Below are 16,616 nucleotides of genomic sequence, written 5' to 3' on the forward strand. Positions count from 1 at the left end.
ATCAAGATAATCCTCAGTCATAATGAAAAAGTACGTTCTAAGGATTGTATTGGGGTTTTTTTTTTAATGGTTCTGCGATTATTGGTTAAGCTAGTTGGAAAACTTGATTATCTAGAATGTCCTGTTCTCCATGGGTTCCAGAAAGTTTTATTCTAATTCTAATGGAGTAATAGTACTCTTGTTTTACAGAGGAAAATCTCTTTCATTTGCCCAGGCAAATTTATATCATTTTTTAAATTTGTTTTACATTTCCTTCTACTTATATTGGGATTTGTCTCCTGTGGTAGAGCTTGCTTTGTCCATGCCGTACCCAGAAATTCCTATATTTTTTATTTTTCTGACATCATTTGCAAAAGAACAGGCACAGAATGTTCCCATTTTCTCCAGGCTAGTCATTATCTCTATAATTCAACCTTTCTACCCTTCATCTCTGATCTGTCATTATCAATCCAATGTATGTGATATAACTTGCAGAGACTTTCAAACCAATTCTCATTCTACTTTGCTTTGAATTAAGGTATTTTTATATATTGTTTATTTAGATCTTTATGTTATAGTGCTTTGATAAAGTAACATTTTTGTTTTGATGGGTCTACAGCCAAAAAATATAATTATCCCCTCATGTCTCCTGGTGTTCGTCCATCAATCCAAGACCAGGTACAATGAGACACCCCACACCACTGCAACAGGAGCCAAGGAAGATTAGTTACAGTCGGATCCCTGAAGTGAAACAGAGAGTACAGCATCTGCACCTAATTCTCCACGAACACATTAACGCCTCCCCTGCCTCTGGTGCTTCCCAGTACCACCGACGTGTGCAGTGTATTTGATTCTGATCACTCAAGCCCTTTTCACTCAAGTAGGTGCTAAAATTAGAAATTCTTTAAAGTCCTTGAAAACATTACACATGGGTGATAAAACTTTCTTTTCTAATGAAAAATGTTTGAGAAATTCTGTAGCTGAAATAGTTGATTTTTACATAATGCTTTAAGATAATGCAAAGTTCTTTACAAACCATTCTCTTACTTGGTATAAATAAGCATTTCTCACAGTTTGTGTGACATTTCACCCACAACACAGTCCAGGTGGTCAGCTGCATTCTGTGACAGTGCCAGTGTCCCTCCTGAACATCAGTCACCATTGCTACATTGCTTTTATGTGTGCATAATAAATATTGTTCCTTTGGAACCAACTGATTCTCTCAATCATATTTCACTTCATGTCACTGGGCCAATTAATGACATTTGGTAGAATATGCCTGTTATGTGACTTTCATATCAGTCAAATCTTGTAGCAAAGCATAAGTAATGTTACAGTGAAGATCTATGTGACTGACATTCCAAACTCTAGAACAATGAAATTGCAGTCTAGCAAAAAGAAGAGAGTCAGCTAAGAGCTCTTGAGACTGATCACTACAATGAGATTTGGCCTTCCTGATAAATTGTGCAGCAGCCTGGTGGGTTAAACCACACTAGATAGTTTTGTTTGTGTGCCTCTGGAAGTAACTACTGCTTTATGGCCAGAAGGATAAATAGAGAATTCTTGAAACACACTAGCATCAGCAGCCTGTACCTCTTTTCCAATGTAGCCAGTCAGTGCTCCCAACTCTGGACTCATCCCCATCTCCCTTCCAGCACTTGTTAAGTACAGCTCTCCTGTCTGGTTTCATCCTAGTTACTTAAACTTTCAAAATACATCCTTGTGTGTCTATTTGCTACCTGTAGACATCTGGACAGGACAACCTATATACCTAGAACACACTATTTCCTGTGATAACTGCCAAAGAAATTTCCTAGAGTCTTTTCAAAACTTTCAATGATCTTATATCAATCATTCTATAGGAAAATGTATTCCCAAAATCCAGCTTTACATCCCAGATAGGCACCAACTCCCTCCCCTCAGTCCTATCAGCAAGAGCCAGCATTCCCCCAATTCCAAGTTACTGGTAAGAGGTAGTGCCTGGGGCGGGGACTCCACAGCAAAATGACGGGCTTGGTGAGTGTTGAGATGGAAGTGCTTTGAGAGAGGAGCAAGGTTATGGGTTCAATTAGGTAAACTCGGGCAGTAAGGAAGAAGAGTATGAACTTGCAAGTACAAAGAAAGTTAGAGGAAGTAATTTTTTACCTCCCACCCCCACACCCCCTTGCCCTCTTCTTCCTAACAAGAGTACTGTCAGAGTGACAGGACTTCTCTCTCCTTCATCTTGTTCCCTTTCATTTTAAACTGACATAGAGTAGGGTGAGGACGGATGGTTGGGCAAGAGAGAATGGGACTGAAGAATGTATGGCAAAAGGTTGAGTTTTATTCTCCCTTTTCCCACATCTCTCCCACTACCACCAGCCAACATTGAGGTCACTTACAGTGATAGAAAGACGGGGCTAAAGCAGTGTGGACAGGATTGGGAAGAATACCAAAAGGCTCTGGGGTCCACAGGAATAAAATGGAAAAGAATTTCCCATCAACATCAAGGAGGAAAGGATTATTCCTCATGTATAACTAAGACATGCTGAAGTTGAACGCAGACTTATTTCTTATTAATCTCCCCACACACACATTTTAACCATATTGGCAAAATTCAGGGTTTTTGGCCATCTGAAAGTTCTTATAGTAACTTCTGAATTAAATGATACCTATCATAGCTTAACTGTCATATTAACTTCAATAATATTAGGCCTATATTTTTTTTTATAATCAGAGTTTATTCTGTCAATTAAAATATCAGTATCCAAAAACCTATTAAATAATTAAATTGATAAAACAATAACAATTGTGATGATCTACTAGATTTGTTCATGTATCACATTGGTTCTCTTCCTGTGCAGGCTAGTTTTGTCACATAATGGCTTCTTATATCATGTTTTTAATTTCAAGCATAAGATTCATTTAGCCAGCATTTTTCATGCCTACTATGTGCAGTGTGTTAATTGTTATAACAGTACAGGGATGCATTAATACATAGTTTCTCCCTGAGAAGAGTTTTTATTTTCTTCAGAGATACACATAGACTCAGATTTAAAAGATCAGGAGAGCTGGTCTGGACCACAGAAGGGATGTTTTTTTTTTCAAGAAGGATAAAGACACAGTGAAAGTTGTGAGAAGTGTTAAAATCAATGAACTCAAATCAGAGTACTTGAGAGAATTAGTATATTGAATGGCTGAGCCATTGCTAGTCATCATTTAAATACTGCTGTGAACAAAAGGTATCCCAGGACAGAAAGAGGCCAATCCTATCTAGATTCCCAAAGCACTGTTCTTAACCATTCATTCCCTTCCCTGCTCAACAATCAGTAGTGACTATCTCTTATCTCTAGGATAAAATACAAATCTGACTTTCTTTTTTAATGAAGTAAAGATTTATTGAAGATTAGAGGAAACAAAATAGAACTGCTGGCATAGCTCTTAGAAAATGAGGAAACTTTACACTGAGCAGCCATTTCTCAAAGATCTATATAGTAACTCAGTCACTTAATCATGGACTGACCAGGGTTCCCAGCAGGTGTTTCTACATTTCTGCACATATTTCAACAGTTGAAGATCTCTGACTTCATCATGGCTGTATATTAAGAATAGGTCATGGGGGCAAGCTAGATGGCGAAGTGGATAAAGCACGGCCCTGGAGTCAGGAGTACCTGAGTTCAAATACAGCCTCAGACACTTGACACTAAGCTGTGTGACCCTGGGCAAGTCACTTAACCCCAATTGCCTCACAAAACAAAACAAAAAAAAAAGAATAGGTCATGTCAGATAAGCCTTTTCTCTTAACAAGGTTACTAAATCATGGGATGCTATATGCAGAGTATGTCTAGATTACTACAAGTCATTTGACAAATTCTTTCATGTGGAAAGACCTGTTGCAGACAAGAAGGAGAGATATGGCCTACATAACATTAATTAGATGGATTTGGAACCATGTTGAAAAGATTTGACCCAAAGCATAGTTGCACAGAGGCATTAGTGTTTAGAGCGGCCCCAAAATTAAATGGGTTCCCTTTCAAGGTAGTGGTTGAGACAGCTAGGTGGCACAACTACTCCAGTATCTTTGCATAAATACCCCAAATGGGGTCACAAAGAGTCAAACATGACTGAAAAAACAACTGAACACAACAAGATAGTGGAATTCCCCTTTACTGATAGTCATCAAAATTCAGGAATGATTATAGAGAGTATTCTTCAGGCCTACATTGGAGTAGATATCTCTGGGACTAGTTCCATCTCTAATATTATATGATTCTATGATAATTTATATTCATTTGAAGATAAGGGACTTGAACTCAGGAAGGTGTTCAGAGCTGCAGTTATAATTTTGGAAATTACTTGCATGGAGTTTTATATATGCAGATCCAAACTGAAGTATAATTGTTGTGTCTTAGCATAATGTATCTTAGACAGCATCTGTTCTACTATTGGTATAATCCTCATTATCCAAAGTAGTAAGGCACCACTAAATACTAATTGTCTGCACTGTTAAGTGCATTGTATTGTTTGTTAATTGTTTTGAGCCCGTAGGCTTATTATTATTTACATTTATTGTCTAGTCTTGTGTTACACATTTTGATGTTTGTGAAGTTGTATCTTTAGTGTATTGAATGTTATTTTCTCACTTGCTTCAGTATCATTTTAGAAATATGTTCCCATAGGAAAAAACATTGCCCAACTAACATGTTAAAGATCATTCTGCCCTTAATCTATAGAGTGTCTGGATGCTTTTGTTGTTGTTGTTTTTTTGCAGGGGAATGAGGGTTAAGTGACTTGCCCAGGGTCAACTAGCTAGTAAGTACTAAGTGTCTGAGGTCAGATTTGAACTCAGGTCTTCCTGAATGCAAGGCCAGTGCTTTATCTCACTGTGCTACTAGCTGCCCTGTCTGCATGCTTTTAATTCCCTCACCCTGGAAACAGCAACAACAAGGACTTATTTTGAACTTTGTTGGATCAGTACTTTTATTGCTATGGGTGTTTCCTACACTTATGCAGTGAGAAACACCTTTTTATCTTGTACGATTTTTCTCTTTCCCTAAAAATCCTCCAAAAGAAGCTCAGAGCTCTGAAGGCCTTACTTTTGTTCCTGTAATGTATTAGGGGGGTGCCATTGTATTACAGAGCCTGTCTATCCTGTGGCTCTTCTGACTGCTTGCCTGGCCTGACTCTTGCTGGTCATACACAGCCTCGAAGTGGTATTTTTCCTTCACATCTTTTATTCCAGCATTTTTAGAACCATCTTGCATTTTCAATGCAATTTTCAATTTTGCCCTGAGATTCTTTGTGATTTTAGTGTTTGAGGAATCTTATGATGCCATGTACAAATACCATCTCAGGGTGGGATGAAAACCCTATTTGGAGAATCTCATCTTTGTTCTTTTGCTTGGGATTTTTTCAAAGAAACACCATCCATGACAGTGACAGACACCTTGGTGAATGTCTGTCTTCCTGTTAACACCCCATTTATAACCATTTGATCATCATGGTTATTGATAACCAGTGAATATTATTTATCTATAGAGTTGTATCTTTCATAGTAATATGATTTTAATGGATGCATGGGACATATACCTTATACAAAAAGTGCATTCAAAGATACATTTATTTTTCTGAAGATCAACTATTTCCTTAAAAGAAACACACACATACACACACATCTTGTATTCTATATACCTCATATCCATTTTGAGATCATAAATATATGTTCTATATGGAAAATTATCTTTATAAGCCCTGCCTCTTACATTGTTATATTTTCTTTGAGGAAAACCCTACTCACATACATAATCCCTTATCATAAAAATTTTAGAGATTCTTTTAGAGGGTAATGAGATAATATGTTCTCTCTACTGTTTTTCATTTTTTTTTTTTAATCTTCCCATCTTGGAGAACTTGAGAGGCATCAAATCTTTTACAACTGTAACATTTCCTGTTTATAATCATTGTATATTTATTTGGTCATCCTTTCCAAATAAATCTTGTTACATGTCACTTTCTTCTCAGGTTCAGAAGTGATTGTATCAAAATGTGGTGACACCACTGTTATTGCAAATGAGAAGTAGAGCACTACAAAAATGCCAATAGATCTGTTTCCCTTTGTATCTTTGTGCTTCCGGGTTTGTCTGTTCTCAGTGGAACCTGGTCTAAGCTAGTCAAGTCTCTGGAGGCTTGCTTTCTCCTCAGCTGTTTTTGTTGTTGTGTGTGATTATAGTTGTATAGTCTTCCATCCTCCTACAGAATGCTCGTGCTCCAAGCTGGTGTTGCCTTTGACATCTGCGTCCAACCACTTCAGTAAAAGGCAGCTTATGACTACTTTCAACTTCTTTTTGGCCACAGTTTTCATCAGTTAAAAACTCTCTCTAGAAATGGTGATAAAATCAATGTTTTTTCCCTTTCCCCAATAGACCCCTTGTTAAACAGGCCAGCTCTTGTGATTCCACAACCTTTTCCTTTGATAGCTTCTTCTCTGGTTGTTGCTTTGACCTTTGCTCAAATCAGACAGTGACCTGGCTACAAGTAACTGATTTTGACATGACTAACCAGTGAATTCCTATCTGTTAAGATGAAGTGAGTGTCATATTTCTTTTTTTAAATGACTTCATTTGCTGCTCAACATGTTCAATGCCTTTAGACATCTTTCTTGAAGTATGTGGCTTCTTTACAGTTTTTCATATTGAAGGCACCAAAAATCAGAGATATAAATTCACTTATTTTGGAGGATCTTATTAAGTCCTTTTTAGAATTTCTCCAAATCCATCCTTGCAATAAACATTGGCGCTGTAGTTTTTTCATGCCCGTGAATAGATGAGCAAGTCTCCCAGAAAAAGATGTTTATTATTGTCTATATCCTAAATCAGTCCTTCGTTGTCTGCATACTGTACCTTCCTTATGTCTTCTGGTTTTTTTATAGTGAACATAATAGGATGAATATAGTTTAGCACCTCCACTATATGTCTACTTACTGGAAATTAGATAGTCATCAAGAGTGCCAAACAGTTTAAATTAATATTAATTATTTCCTAGTTGCCAACCTTCTGATAAAAAGGGTTGGGTCTCAGGACAGCAAATACAGTCAAAAAAGTTAATCAGTGTTAAGCCAATTATTTGTGTGTACTCATTTAAAATATTTTTCTGTGAAAAAATCAACGTAATTTATCATTTGAACAGATGATAAGCTTGTTTCCCTCTGATTAGCATAGCATTTCAGAGAAAGTCCAAATGGTTTTAAACACTCCCGCTACAATTTTGTGTAAATACTTATTAATGGGGCTTTTTCAAACACTCGAGAACAAACTTTTTAAGTGTCAGCAAGAACTTTAGTATCTTCTAGTTTATATGGTGAATAATGGATGTAATTACAAATTTTATTTGTTCATCAATCATATTTACTAATTTTGAATTAATATAAGTAAAAGTAGAAAAATTATTTCTTTTTTAAAATCTTCTATAATTTGAAACTTCAGCTAATTTAAACTGGTCTTTTCTCTGCTTAGTCTGGATCAGTGAGGTTTTGTTCTATTAGAAGATATTAGAGGGGGCAGCTAGGTGGCTCAGTGGATAGAGCACCGGCCCTGGATTCAGGAGTACCTGAGTTCAAATCCGGCCTCAGGCACTTAACACTTACTAGCTGTGTGACCTTGGGCAAGTCACTTAACCCCAATTGCCTCACTAAAAAAAAAAAAAGAAAAGAAGATATTAGAAAGGAGTTCAAAACCCTTCAGGGTTCTATTGCTAAGCAGCCATACTTCAAGTATTTAGCAGAATTTCCTTGCTGGAAAGGAAATTGCTCCTCTCCTGGAGAAGTTTTTTTCTTTTCTTTTCTTTTCTTTTTTTTTTTTTTTGCAGGGCAGTGAGGGTTAGTTAAACCCAGGGTCACACAGCTAGTAAGTGTCATGTGTCTGAGGCTGTATTTGAACTCTGGTCCTCCTGAATCCAGGGCTGGCCCTCTATACTACTGTGCCACCTAGCTGCCCTAGAAGCTTTTTTCAGGTACTTCTAGTCAATGTAAGTTGTCTCTGATAAGTTTAGAGAGATAGTCATCATTGTAAGTGGATTTAACTCCCAGATCACTTAATGATTGCCTAAATAACAGAAGTTCTAACACCTCTTCCCTGAGAGCATTTATAATTCTAAGGCTACTTTACAGCAGCCATTGGGCAATGCAATCAAATGTACTGATCAGATCAGTCTCCAGATTTGTAGTTTGCTTTATATAGAAACTTTTATCTTTGTATAGTATTCTTTCTGAACAACTGCAGGTCCCTCAAAAGCATGGACAGTGCCACCTGTCTGGTGCAGCTCTGAGTATACTGCTGAGGTACTTCTGCTGCTGGGATGATGGTATTCAACTCCATAAGAAGGGTAGTTTTAAACTAAAATCTGCAAAACTCCTTGAGCATCTTGAAAGGAGAAATCATTGAAATGAGAAGGAATGCATCAACATACATTTAGGAGTATTTATTCAAGCTGAAAAGAGAGTCTTGAAAAAAAAGCCTGAGGAAATAGTCATTACTTTAAAAAAAAAACCCTAGAATTAATACAAGTAAATACTTGAGTTTAGTTCATATGATAAAATGACTAAAATCAGAATAATATAACACAGCCCAATTGTTTCAGTAATGTTGACTATTAATTCAAATCAATGTATATATATATATATATTGATTGTCAAAGGCTTCATTATTACATTGTGAAAAATCACACTATCTTTTGAAGATTCATTCAAAGCTTTAAAAATTGATTGAGAACTTTTAGGGTTCTGATACAGGAGGTATCTAGGTACCATGAAATCTATGTTAATGAATTTATCATTTCCCTGCTCAAACTTTCCTTGGGCCTGGCAGCAGTGGTACCTGATTTATAACTCAGGTACTCCTGATTCCAGAGCCAGTGCTCTATCCACTGCACCACCTAGCTGCCTCCATTGAAAGCAAAATATTAAAGATTTATTAAATATATTTACTTTTATCTGTAAAGTTCCAACTTTTCAATTGATTTGTGTACTCTAAAGGAAAAAAATGACTAAAAGCATTCATCATTAACTCTGTTTGAACTGTTAAGTCTTTATCCAGTTTGGTAAAAGAAAACTTAAAGACAGATTTACTAGCTGTGTGACCCTGGGTTTAACCCCAACTGCCTCACCTAAAAAACGAAAAAAGATCATTCAGTAAGATCAACAATATACAATTCAAAGAGTAAATCTAAACTCAGTTTTTGCAAGTTGCATAATAATGGTTGTGAACAAGAATGTAGAGAGTTCCTTTGGAAGGCTTTTGTTGTTTTTTGTTTTTTTGTTTTTATCCAAAGATTGAAGCATGACCTCATCACTATATCCCTTTAGCTCATTGGCAGGATAAAGGCTATTTTGCCTTAACCATGGATACATTTCATATAAGTGACTAGGAAACAAAAAATCTAATGTAACAAATAGTCTCCAAATTCCGAATAGATTAGCTCAATTTTGTCCCTTTTTTACCCCTAAATAAACAGGGTTTAACATTTTGGATACATATGTTTGTACTATGGACTAACATTATATTATCTGAGATGAGCAATAATGATAGTATTTTTTTTTATCATAAAACTTTTGACAAATTTCAGCGAAAAAAAAATCTCGTTTTTCTTGTTTTCCTTTCACAGGCAGCGATACCATCTTTATCCAAGTTACACTGCCCCATGGCCCAAGTTAGTATATCTGGTTTAAGTCTCACCTATAATACTTGCTATGGCTTTACAACTCAAAACCAAGTGTAACTTTTCCTGCTCAAACTTTCCTTGGGTCTGGCAGCAGTGGTACCCTGGCTTACAATGTCTTTTAAGTGGGGCCTTCCCCTGTTCTTTTATCCTTGATCATAGATTATTTACTTCAATAGTACTATCATTTTTATGAAAACTTTATTTTAAAAGCAAAATATTAAGGGCATATATTAAATATAGTTACTTTTATTTGTAAAGTACAGACTTTTCGATGGATTGTGTACTCTACATTGAGGAAAAAAAAGATAACGGTCATTCATCATTTTTTTTTCAGAGGGTCATTCATCATTAACGAAACCAAAAGGTAGATTAGTGCTAAGGTAGCAAAATTTAGTAGAAAGATCACTGCCCTAAAACTAGGTTATAATCCTGACTCTGCCTTTTAAATACCTGGGTTTTTAACCTTTACATATCTCAGTTTCTCCTTCATTAAAATGTGAGACTGACAAATGCCCTTACATCATCACAGAACTATAATGAGGATAAAAATACCTTAATAAGAAAGGAGCCAACACATTTTACATGCAAGAAAATCAAGTGACTTGTTAAAGGTCTCAGGAAATAATTGGCACAGCCTGGACTCCTCTTGATGTTGGGGCCAGTATTTTTTTTTTCACTATACCTTCCATACTCTGTAGAATACAAGTATTCTATGTTTTAAAATTTTTTTTTTCATTTTAAGGAAAAGTTAATTCTTTTTATTTGTAATTTTTTTCATGTTCTGGGTAAAATAACATTTAAAGTTGTAAGCCCTAAATTATAATCACCGCAAAAGTTCCATTGTGACTTAATACTTTAAATTTTTATTTTAAGGCAATTGACAGGTATAAAAATCAAATAGGTGAAGACTTTCTCAGTATAAATTGTAGGCTCTGAAAAGGAGCTTAAAGATCATATTGTCGGAACCCCTACTTTTGCAGATAGGGAAACTGAGGCCCTGGGGAGATTGGAACTTAGCCAAAGTTGCACAGATGCTATCACCATATAGCTAAATGAGTCAAACTTTACTTTTAAAATAAATTTATTAAACTTGATGGTCTCTAAGAAAACATGAGTGATCAAATACAGATCTTCCTTAAGTACTGATTCCTATCATTTTAATCAATTTGGTTCTTATTAAAAGTTTTATAAATACCTTTTTTATCTCAGTTCGCCAAATGATTTTTTTATCAGTGAACTGCTTTTTGGTGTAGTTGATATTTTTGTTATTTGAGACTGACCCAAAGGTCCCAGACTGACATGAAAGGCTGCTCTAAAACTATAAGTAATCATCCAAATTGATAGCACTTGAAAATTTGCACGATGCTTTACATAAATCTCCTTTCAAGCCTCAGAACAACTCAATGACGTAGGTACAACATATTGTCCCAATTTTGCAGTCAGTCAGCAAGCATTTATTAAACCCTAGGCCTGGCAGTACAAAGACAAAAGTGAAAATCCCAGCCATCAGGGATCAGGAGGTCAAATGACTTGCCTGTGGTCGTATAACTAACATGTGTCAGAAGCTAGATTTGAACCCAAGTCTTTCTTTTTCTAAAACCCATACTTGCCACTACCTCAGTCTTCTCTTAGCTATACAGCAATCTTAATATAACTCTACATCTAATCTGGAGAGAAAGACCCGTTTTCAGAACATAGGAAAAAGATGCCTTTTTCATACCCCAAATTATAGCAGTTTTACCACTAGCTCTTAAATTCTTTAACATTTCTTTGAAAAAATTAGTAGGAAATAACATTGGGGTTTTAGGACCATATCACTAAGAAAGTTTTTGAGGACAACTTAGAATAGTCAGGAACACAATGATGCCACTACCCTACAGAATGCAAAAGAATCCCTACCCACACACCCAAGTCCCACCAACATCCACCTTCCAGAGGTTTTCACAGGCTTTCACAGCCTGAAGGTCTGGGAGCGAGACTCAGTTGGATGGGCCTTGTGTCATGGTCCAGAGCCTGGCTGTGGAAACGTTCTTTGTTCATGAGGCAAATATGAAACAGCCTGTCTGTTAGGGGGTGCTTTCTTCAAAGCTGGGCTGAGAAGATTTTGCATGCTTCGTAGCCATTTGCTTAAAAAGGAAATGAAATTGGGCGATGGGTTTTTGTGCTGCTTTCTTAAGATCCACATCTTGGTACTTCTGTGCATTGGCATTAATAAACATGAGCATACATAATTTCAGGTTAAGCTTTTTCGGGGCTACTAAATGAAATCTGTCTCCTAAAACAAGGTGTGTTTGAATATCCGACAGGATCTGCTTCAGTATCCTCGATAAATTTAACCAAGAGCACTGATGAAATGCCCATCCCCCCACCTGTGCCCCCAAGAAGACGACCAGAATCTGCTCCAGCAGAATCTTCTCCCTCTAAGGTAAAAATGAAGGCAGGTGCTTGCCAGGGGAAATGGGCGGCTTCCATTGCAATGAGTTGCTTGTTTAGTGCTATGGGTAGCAGGCTGTGGTGGGGAGCGAAGTTTCAGGGTCTGATTTCATGAGTGTAAGTCTATGTACTTCACTGAGATATGTGGCACTTATTCTCATTGAATGGCCTAGAACGCTTAGAGGCCAAGTCAGAGAGACCTGTCATACAGCAAGACTTGAACCCAGGTCTTTCTAACTCCAAGACTAGCTGTGCTGCCTCCCGCCATGTGTTTACTAAGGCTTGCACATAGTAATAGCCCCAATTAAATGACCCAAGCCTTAGACCTATAACAACCTTAGTCAGACCTTTCCCCTCTCCAGTCCATCCTCCAGACAGTTGCCAAACGGATATTCCTAAAATTCAGATCTCACTAGAATACCTCAAGAAGCTTCAGTGGCTCCCTGTTTCCTCTAGAATAAAATATAAAATCCTCCAGCATTTAAAGTCCTTCACAACTAAGACCCAACCTATCTTTCCACGTTGATTTCACATTACTTCCCCTCACGTGGCCTCTGTTCCAGAGCCAGGCTATTGTACTTGCTGCTATTTCCTGGACACGACATTCTTTCTCCACATGGACTCCATCCTCCCTGCCTGCCAGATTTGGTTTGTGCAGCACAACGACTTTGCTAACACCACTTGGGAGTGAGACCCTCTCCTGAGCCCCTGCAGTTTTGTGTTTATTCATCTGTGGGTGTCCATTTGTTCATTCATTCCTTTCTTTCCAGGCAGTATCACCACAGACCTTTGAAAGGATCATTTATTTTTCTGTCTGTAGCCCCACTGACTAGCATCATGCCTGAGACACAGTAGGCGCTTAATAAATACTTAAACAAGTCAATGGAAGCAGGAAACAAGTGATGTGAATCCTTTTCTCCTGACAGCAGCTCTTTGTTATTTATTCAGTCCTGCAATAAGCCCACAGCTCTGGGCCACCCACCATACCATAGAATACCATAGCTCAGCTTGCATGAATAGAGATGCTATCTTGCCCTTGGTTAATTTGAAAAAACAAAACAAAACAAAGACCTGACATCTAATAAAAAGATAAATGTTATCATAGTAGGAGGATGCTATACTGTGAGCTATTTGCTCTGAATCACTAAAGAGTAAATATGAAACAGACTTTGAAACTCGGGGTTTTATTTGGATTTAGATCATCTGTTATTGTGGTGATCATTCAGTGTTTCCAGTCTTGATAAATGTGTTTCATTGCATTATCACATCTGTGTTCATATAACATTCACAGTATGTGGTGTTGCATTTTTGATCAAGCATACACATTACATTATTAATGTTTGCTGTTTTTATTTCTCGCATGTTAGATTATGTCCAAACATTTTGGATAGTCCTCCAGCAATTCCTCCTCGGCAACCCACGTCAAAAGTCTATTCACCACGTTACTCCGACCGGACCTCGATATCAGACCCTCCAGAAAGCCCTCCCCTTTTACCACCACGAGAACCTGTGAGGACACCTGATGTTTTCTCCAGCTCACCACTACATCTCCAGCCACCCCCTTTGGGCAAAAAAAGTGAACATGGCAATACTTTCTTCCCAAACAGCCCCTCCCCTTTTACACCACCCCCTCCTCAAACACCTTCTCCTCATGGCACAAGGAGGCATCTGCCATCACCACCATTAACACAACAAGACGTGGACCTTCATTCCATCCCTGGGCCACCTGTTCCTCCACGACAAAGCACTTCTCAACACATCCCAAAACTTCCTCCAAAAACGTACAAAAGGGAGCACACACACCCATCCATGCATAGAGATGGACCACCTTTGCTGGAGAATGCCCATTCCTCCTGAGTTCTCTTGTGCTGGGATAAACATTTTCCTGGCTCAAAGTCCATTGCTGGCGATGGATGCACTGAACCTGCCAGCACTGAGGAGTTTAAACATGTACTCCAAACACTAAATACTCTACTTTAAAATGCAGTATCCAGTGAATCGTAAGCCTGATATGTAGTATAAAAAGAATTGGATTTTCCTGTTTGGAATGCAGAAAAACTGGTGTGGAGTAATTGGACAACTGATTGCACCTAGAAATGGGATAAAGGGACTTTTCTAGCCAATAGGCAGGAGTTGTGTTCGTGTATTGGTCTTTATCAACAAAAGGATAGAAAGTGTAGTCTGGTGTCCAGCAGGCCCATAGGGTAACAGTTTTTGTAACTCAAACATTATGCACTTTTTTTAAAAATCTTAAACAGGGATCTTTTTATCCTTCTTCATTTCCCTTTGCTTTATTCTCCCTATTTTAGAATACGTTCTTGAAAACCATTAAGAGGACTGTGAGGAAGATCTGTGGTACCTAACCTTGTTTAGAACCAAGGCAGAGCACTGTACTGCAGTCCTGTTTACAGATTCTAAGGGAGAGTCAGTAACTAAGGTGAATTTATGTTTTCCACTCATATATGTGTCCTTTATGCACTCACTGAAGCATAGCTGAACAAAGAGTCCGACCATCTTCAGAATAGCAACACTACCCCAATATGCACTCATACCCAGTCCTATTGCACTGCAATTCAGTAGCAGAATGTTGCTCACTTTTTACTGTCAACAAAAGTGAAAGCAAGTAAAGTGTACTGTAGACCATATGGGCAGAGTTTTGTCTTTTTTAGAAAGCATGCAATTAATGGGAGACTTTTCCAAACTGTGAGTATAGGATTGCATCCCCAAGAGCAGAAAAGCAAAAAAGCAGGTAATAGGAGCAGCTAAATCTCCACTGACAGAAGAATTTTAAGCCTGTACATTTTCTGAAGAGGTGGAGATAGAGTACCAGGGCAGGTGCTTTCTGCTGTGAACTTCATGGTGCTATGAAGTCAGCAGTTTGGGCTCAAAAGCCTGGTTCTTTAACAAGCATTTTTCAGCAACAAGATGATAACTAGCCCACATGTCACCAAAGCAACATTAGAATGCAGCTGGGAATGGAAATAGGAGCCATATCTGACATCCAGACCTGTTTTTGTACTTTCTGGTTTATATTTTTCACTTTGGGGCCACTTAAAAGTGCAGTAATTGGGGAGGTCACATGTTCAGTGATGTTATAGATGGTCACAACAAAGTCTGTCATTGGCTGTACTCCTTACCAAACACCACCTTCTGGTAGAATAAAAGTTGGCAGGCATTGGAATAAATATGAGGTGATTTATACTATAAAAGCATGTGTTTGTGTTTCTAGAACAAACTGTTGTTATGCTTAAATCACCCTATTTATTGACTCTCCCTCATACAGTGATTAGCATGGGTACCTGGGCTTCACCAAAGAGGTACTTTTTTTTCTCTTTTAAAGAATAATGATAGTGCCAGTCCACAAAGGATTTTTTTTTGGTTATTTTATTTTGGTTTTGGTTTTTGTTGTGTTGTTTTTGTTGGGCTTTTTGTTTGTTGTTTTGTTTTATTTTGCCAGAAAGCATAATAGGGTATTAATTGCCTTCTTCACATGAGGAACAATGAAAGTCTTATGTCATTAAATGACAGTAGAAATGGAAAAAAAAATAATGCTATTGTCAATTAAAGATACTACTTACTTTTAGGAGACTCTTAATTTACGCTAGTTTGTCACCTTCCCTGGGGGGGGGGGGCCGTCTCTTTTCTCTCTTCTCTCCTCTTTCCACCCCACCCCCCCAAGTTTTAGTGATAATCCATTTCATGGCTCATGGCTGTACTGCTCTTAATGAAGCCATGGAAATATAGGCACTCAATGTGAAAAAGGAACATTTCTGGGCATCAGTGACAAGTGTCATGTTTGATTAACAGCTGAGTAATCGGCATATCGAAATTACCTTGCAGTTGCTTCAATCATATGTATATAGTGAATGTTACATAAATATACTTGGCAGGTTCATTTTAATTTAATGGAAATAAAGATGCACATATTTCATTTGGCTGTCATACATTAAATTATTATGTTGACAAATACTTCTTATTTCTCTCTGTTGAAAAGCAAAAACACTACAAGCAGCTAAAAGCACATGTGGTACGCCTTTTGTTTCTAATTCAGGATGTCAGTATTTTTAATGGTAAAAGAGTTATCAAAAGAGAAGCTAGAGTTTGGCACGTGAAGAAAAGTTTGGCTGGAATAAAATTATTGTAACTTTTAAGGGGAACTTTGTAAGTTTTAACATTTTCCAGGCACCATGTATGCAGTTTGTCTTAAACATTCTACCTTTCTTAAGGTCTTTTGATATATCAAGACTATACATGAGACAACAACTACCCTCATCATTAGTCATCATACAATGACTTATCCATTAAACCTGTGGACTACTTTTCTGATTCTAACAAATACTGTGACAGTAATGCATGCCAGATATTGATTTTTAAAAAAACAGCAGCTTTATTAATCTCCAATATAATGTCTATGAAATGTGCAGTATTTCATCCTTATTTAGTGAGCCATGAATTCATTAGTGTCTGCATGTTTCATCTGTGGCTAAATGAAGCAACATTTCAGCAACACT

General features: G+C 37.4%; 1 protein-coding gene across 1 annotated transcript in view; it reads left to right on the plus strand.

The window, feature by feature from the left end:
• The window catches only part of SOS1 (SOS Ras/Rac guanine nucleotide exchange factor 1), a 167,459-nt gene extending 151,423 nt beyond the window's left edge, over positions 1-16,036 (plus strand). The window contains 9 exon segments of the mRNA XM_043981139.1: positions 388-454; positions 599-640; positions 643-723; positions 726-767; positions 770-859; positions 9,616-9,660; positions 11,979-12,097; positions 13,473-13,487; positions 13,489-16,036. Of these exon segments, the coding sequence (XP_043837074.1) occupies positions 388-454; positions 599-640; positions 643-723; positions 726-767; positions 770-859; positions 9,616-9,660; positions 11,979-12,097; positions 13,473-13,487; positions 13,489-13,962 (975 nt within the window). The 3' untranslated portion in view covers positions 13,963-16,036.
• The last annotated feature ends 580 nt before the right edge of the window (positions 16,037-16,616 follow it).

The sequence above is a fragment of the Dromiciops gliroides genome, chromosome 2 (genome assembly GCF_019393635.1).
Source record: "Dromiciops gliroides isolate mDroGli1 chromosome 2, mDroGli1.pri, whole genome shotgun sequence".
In the NCBI taxonomy this organism is placed as follows: domain Eukaryota; kingdom Metazoa; phylum Chordata; class Mammalia; order Microbiotheria; family Microbiotheriidae; genus Dromiciops; species Dromiciops gliroides.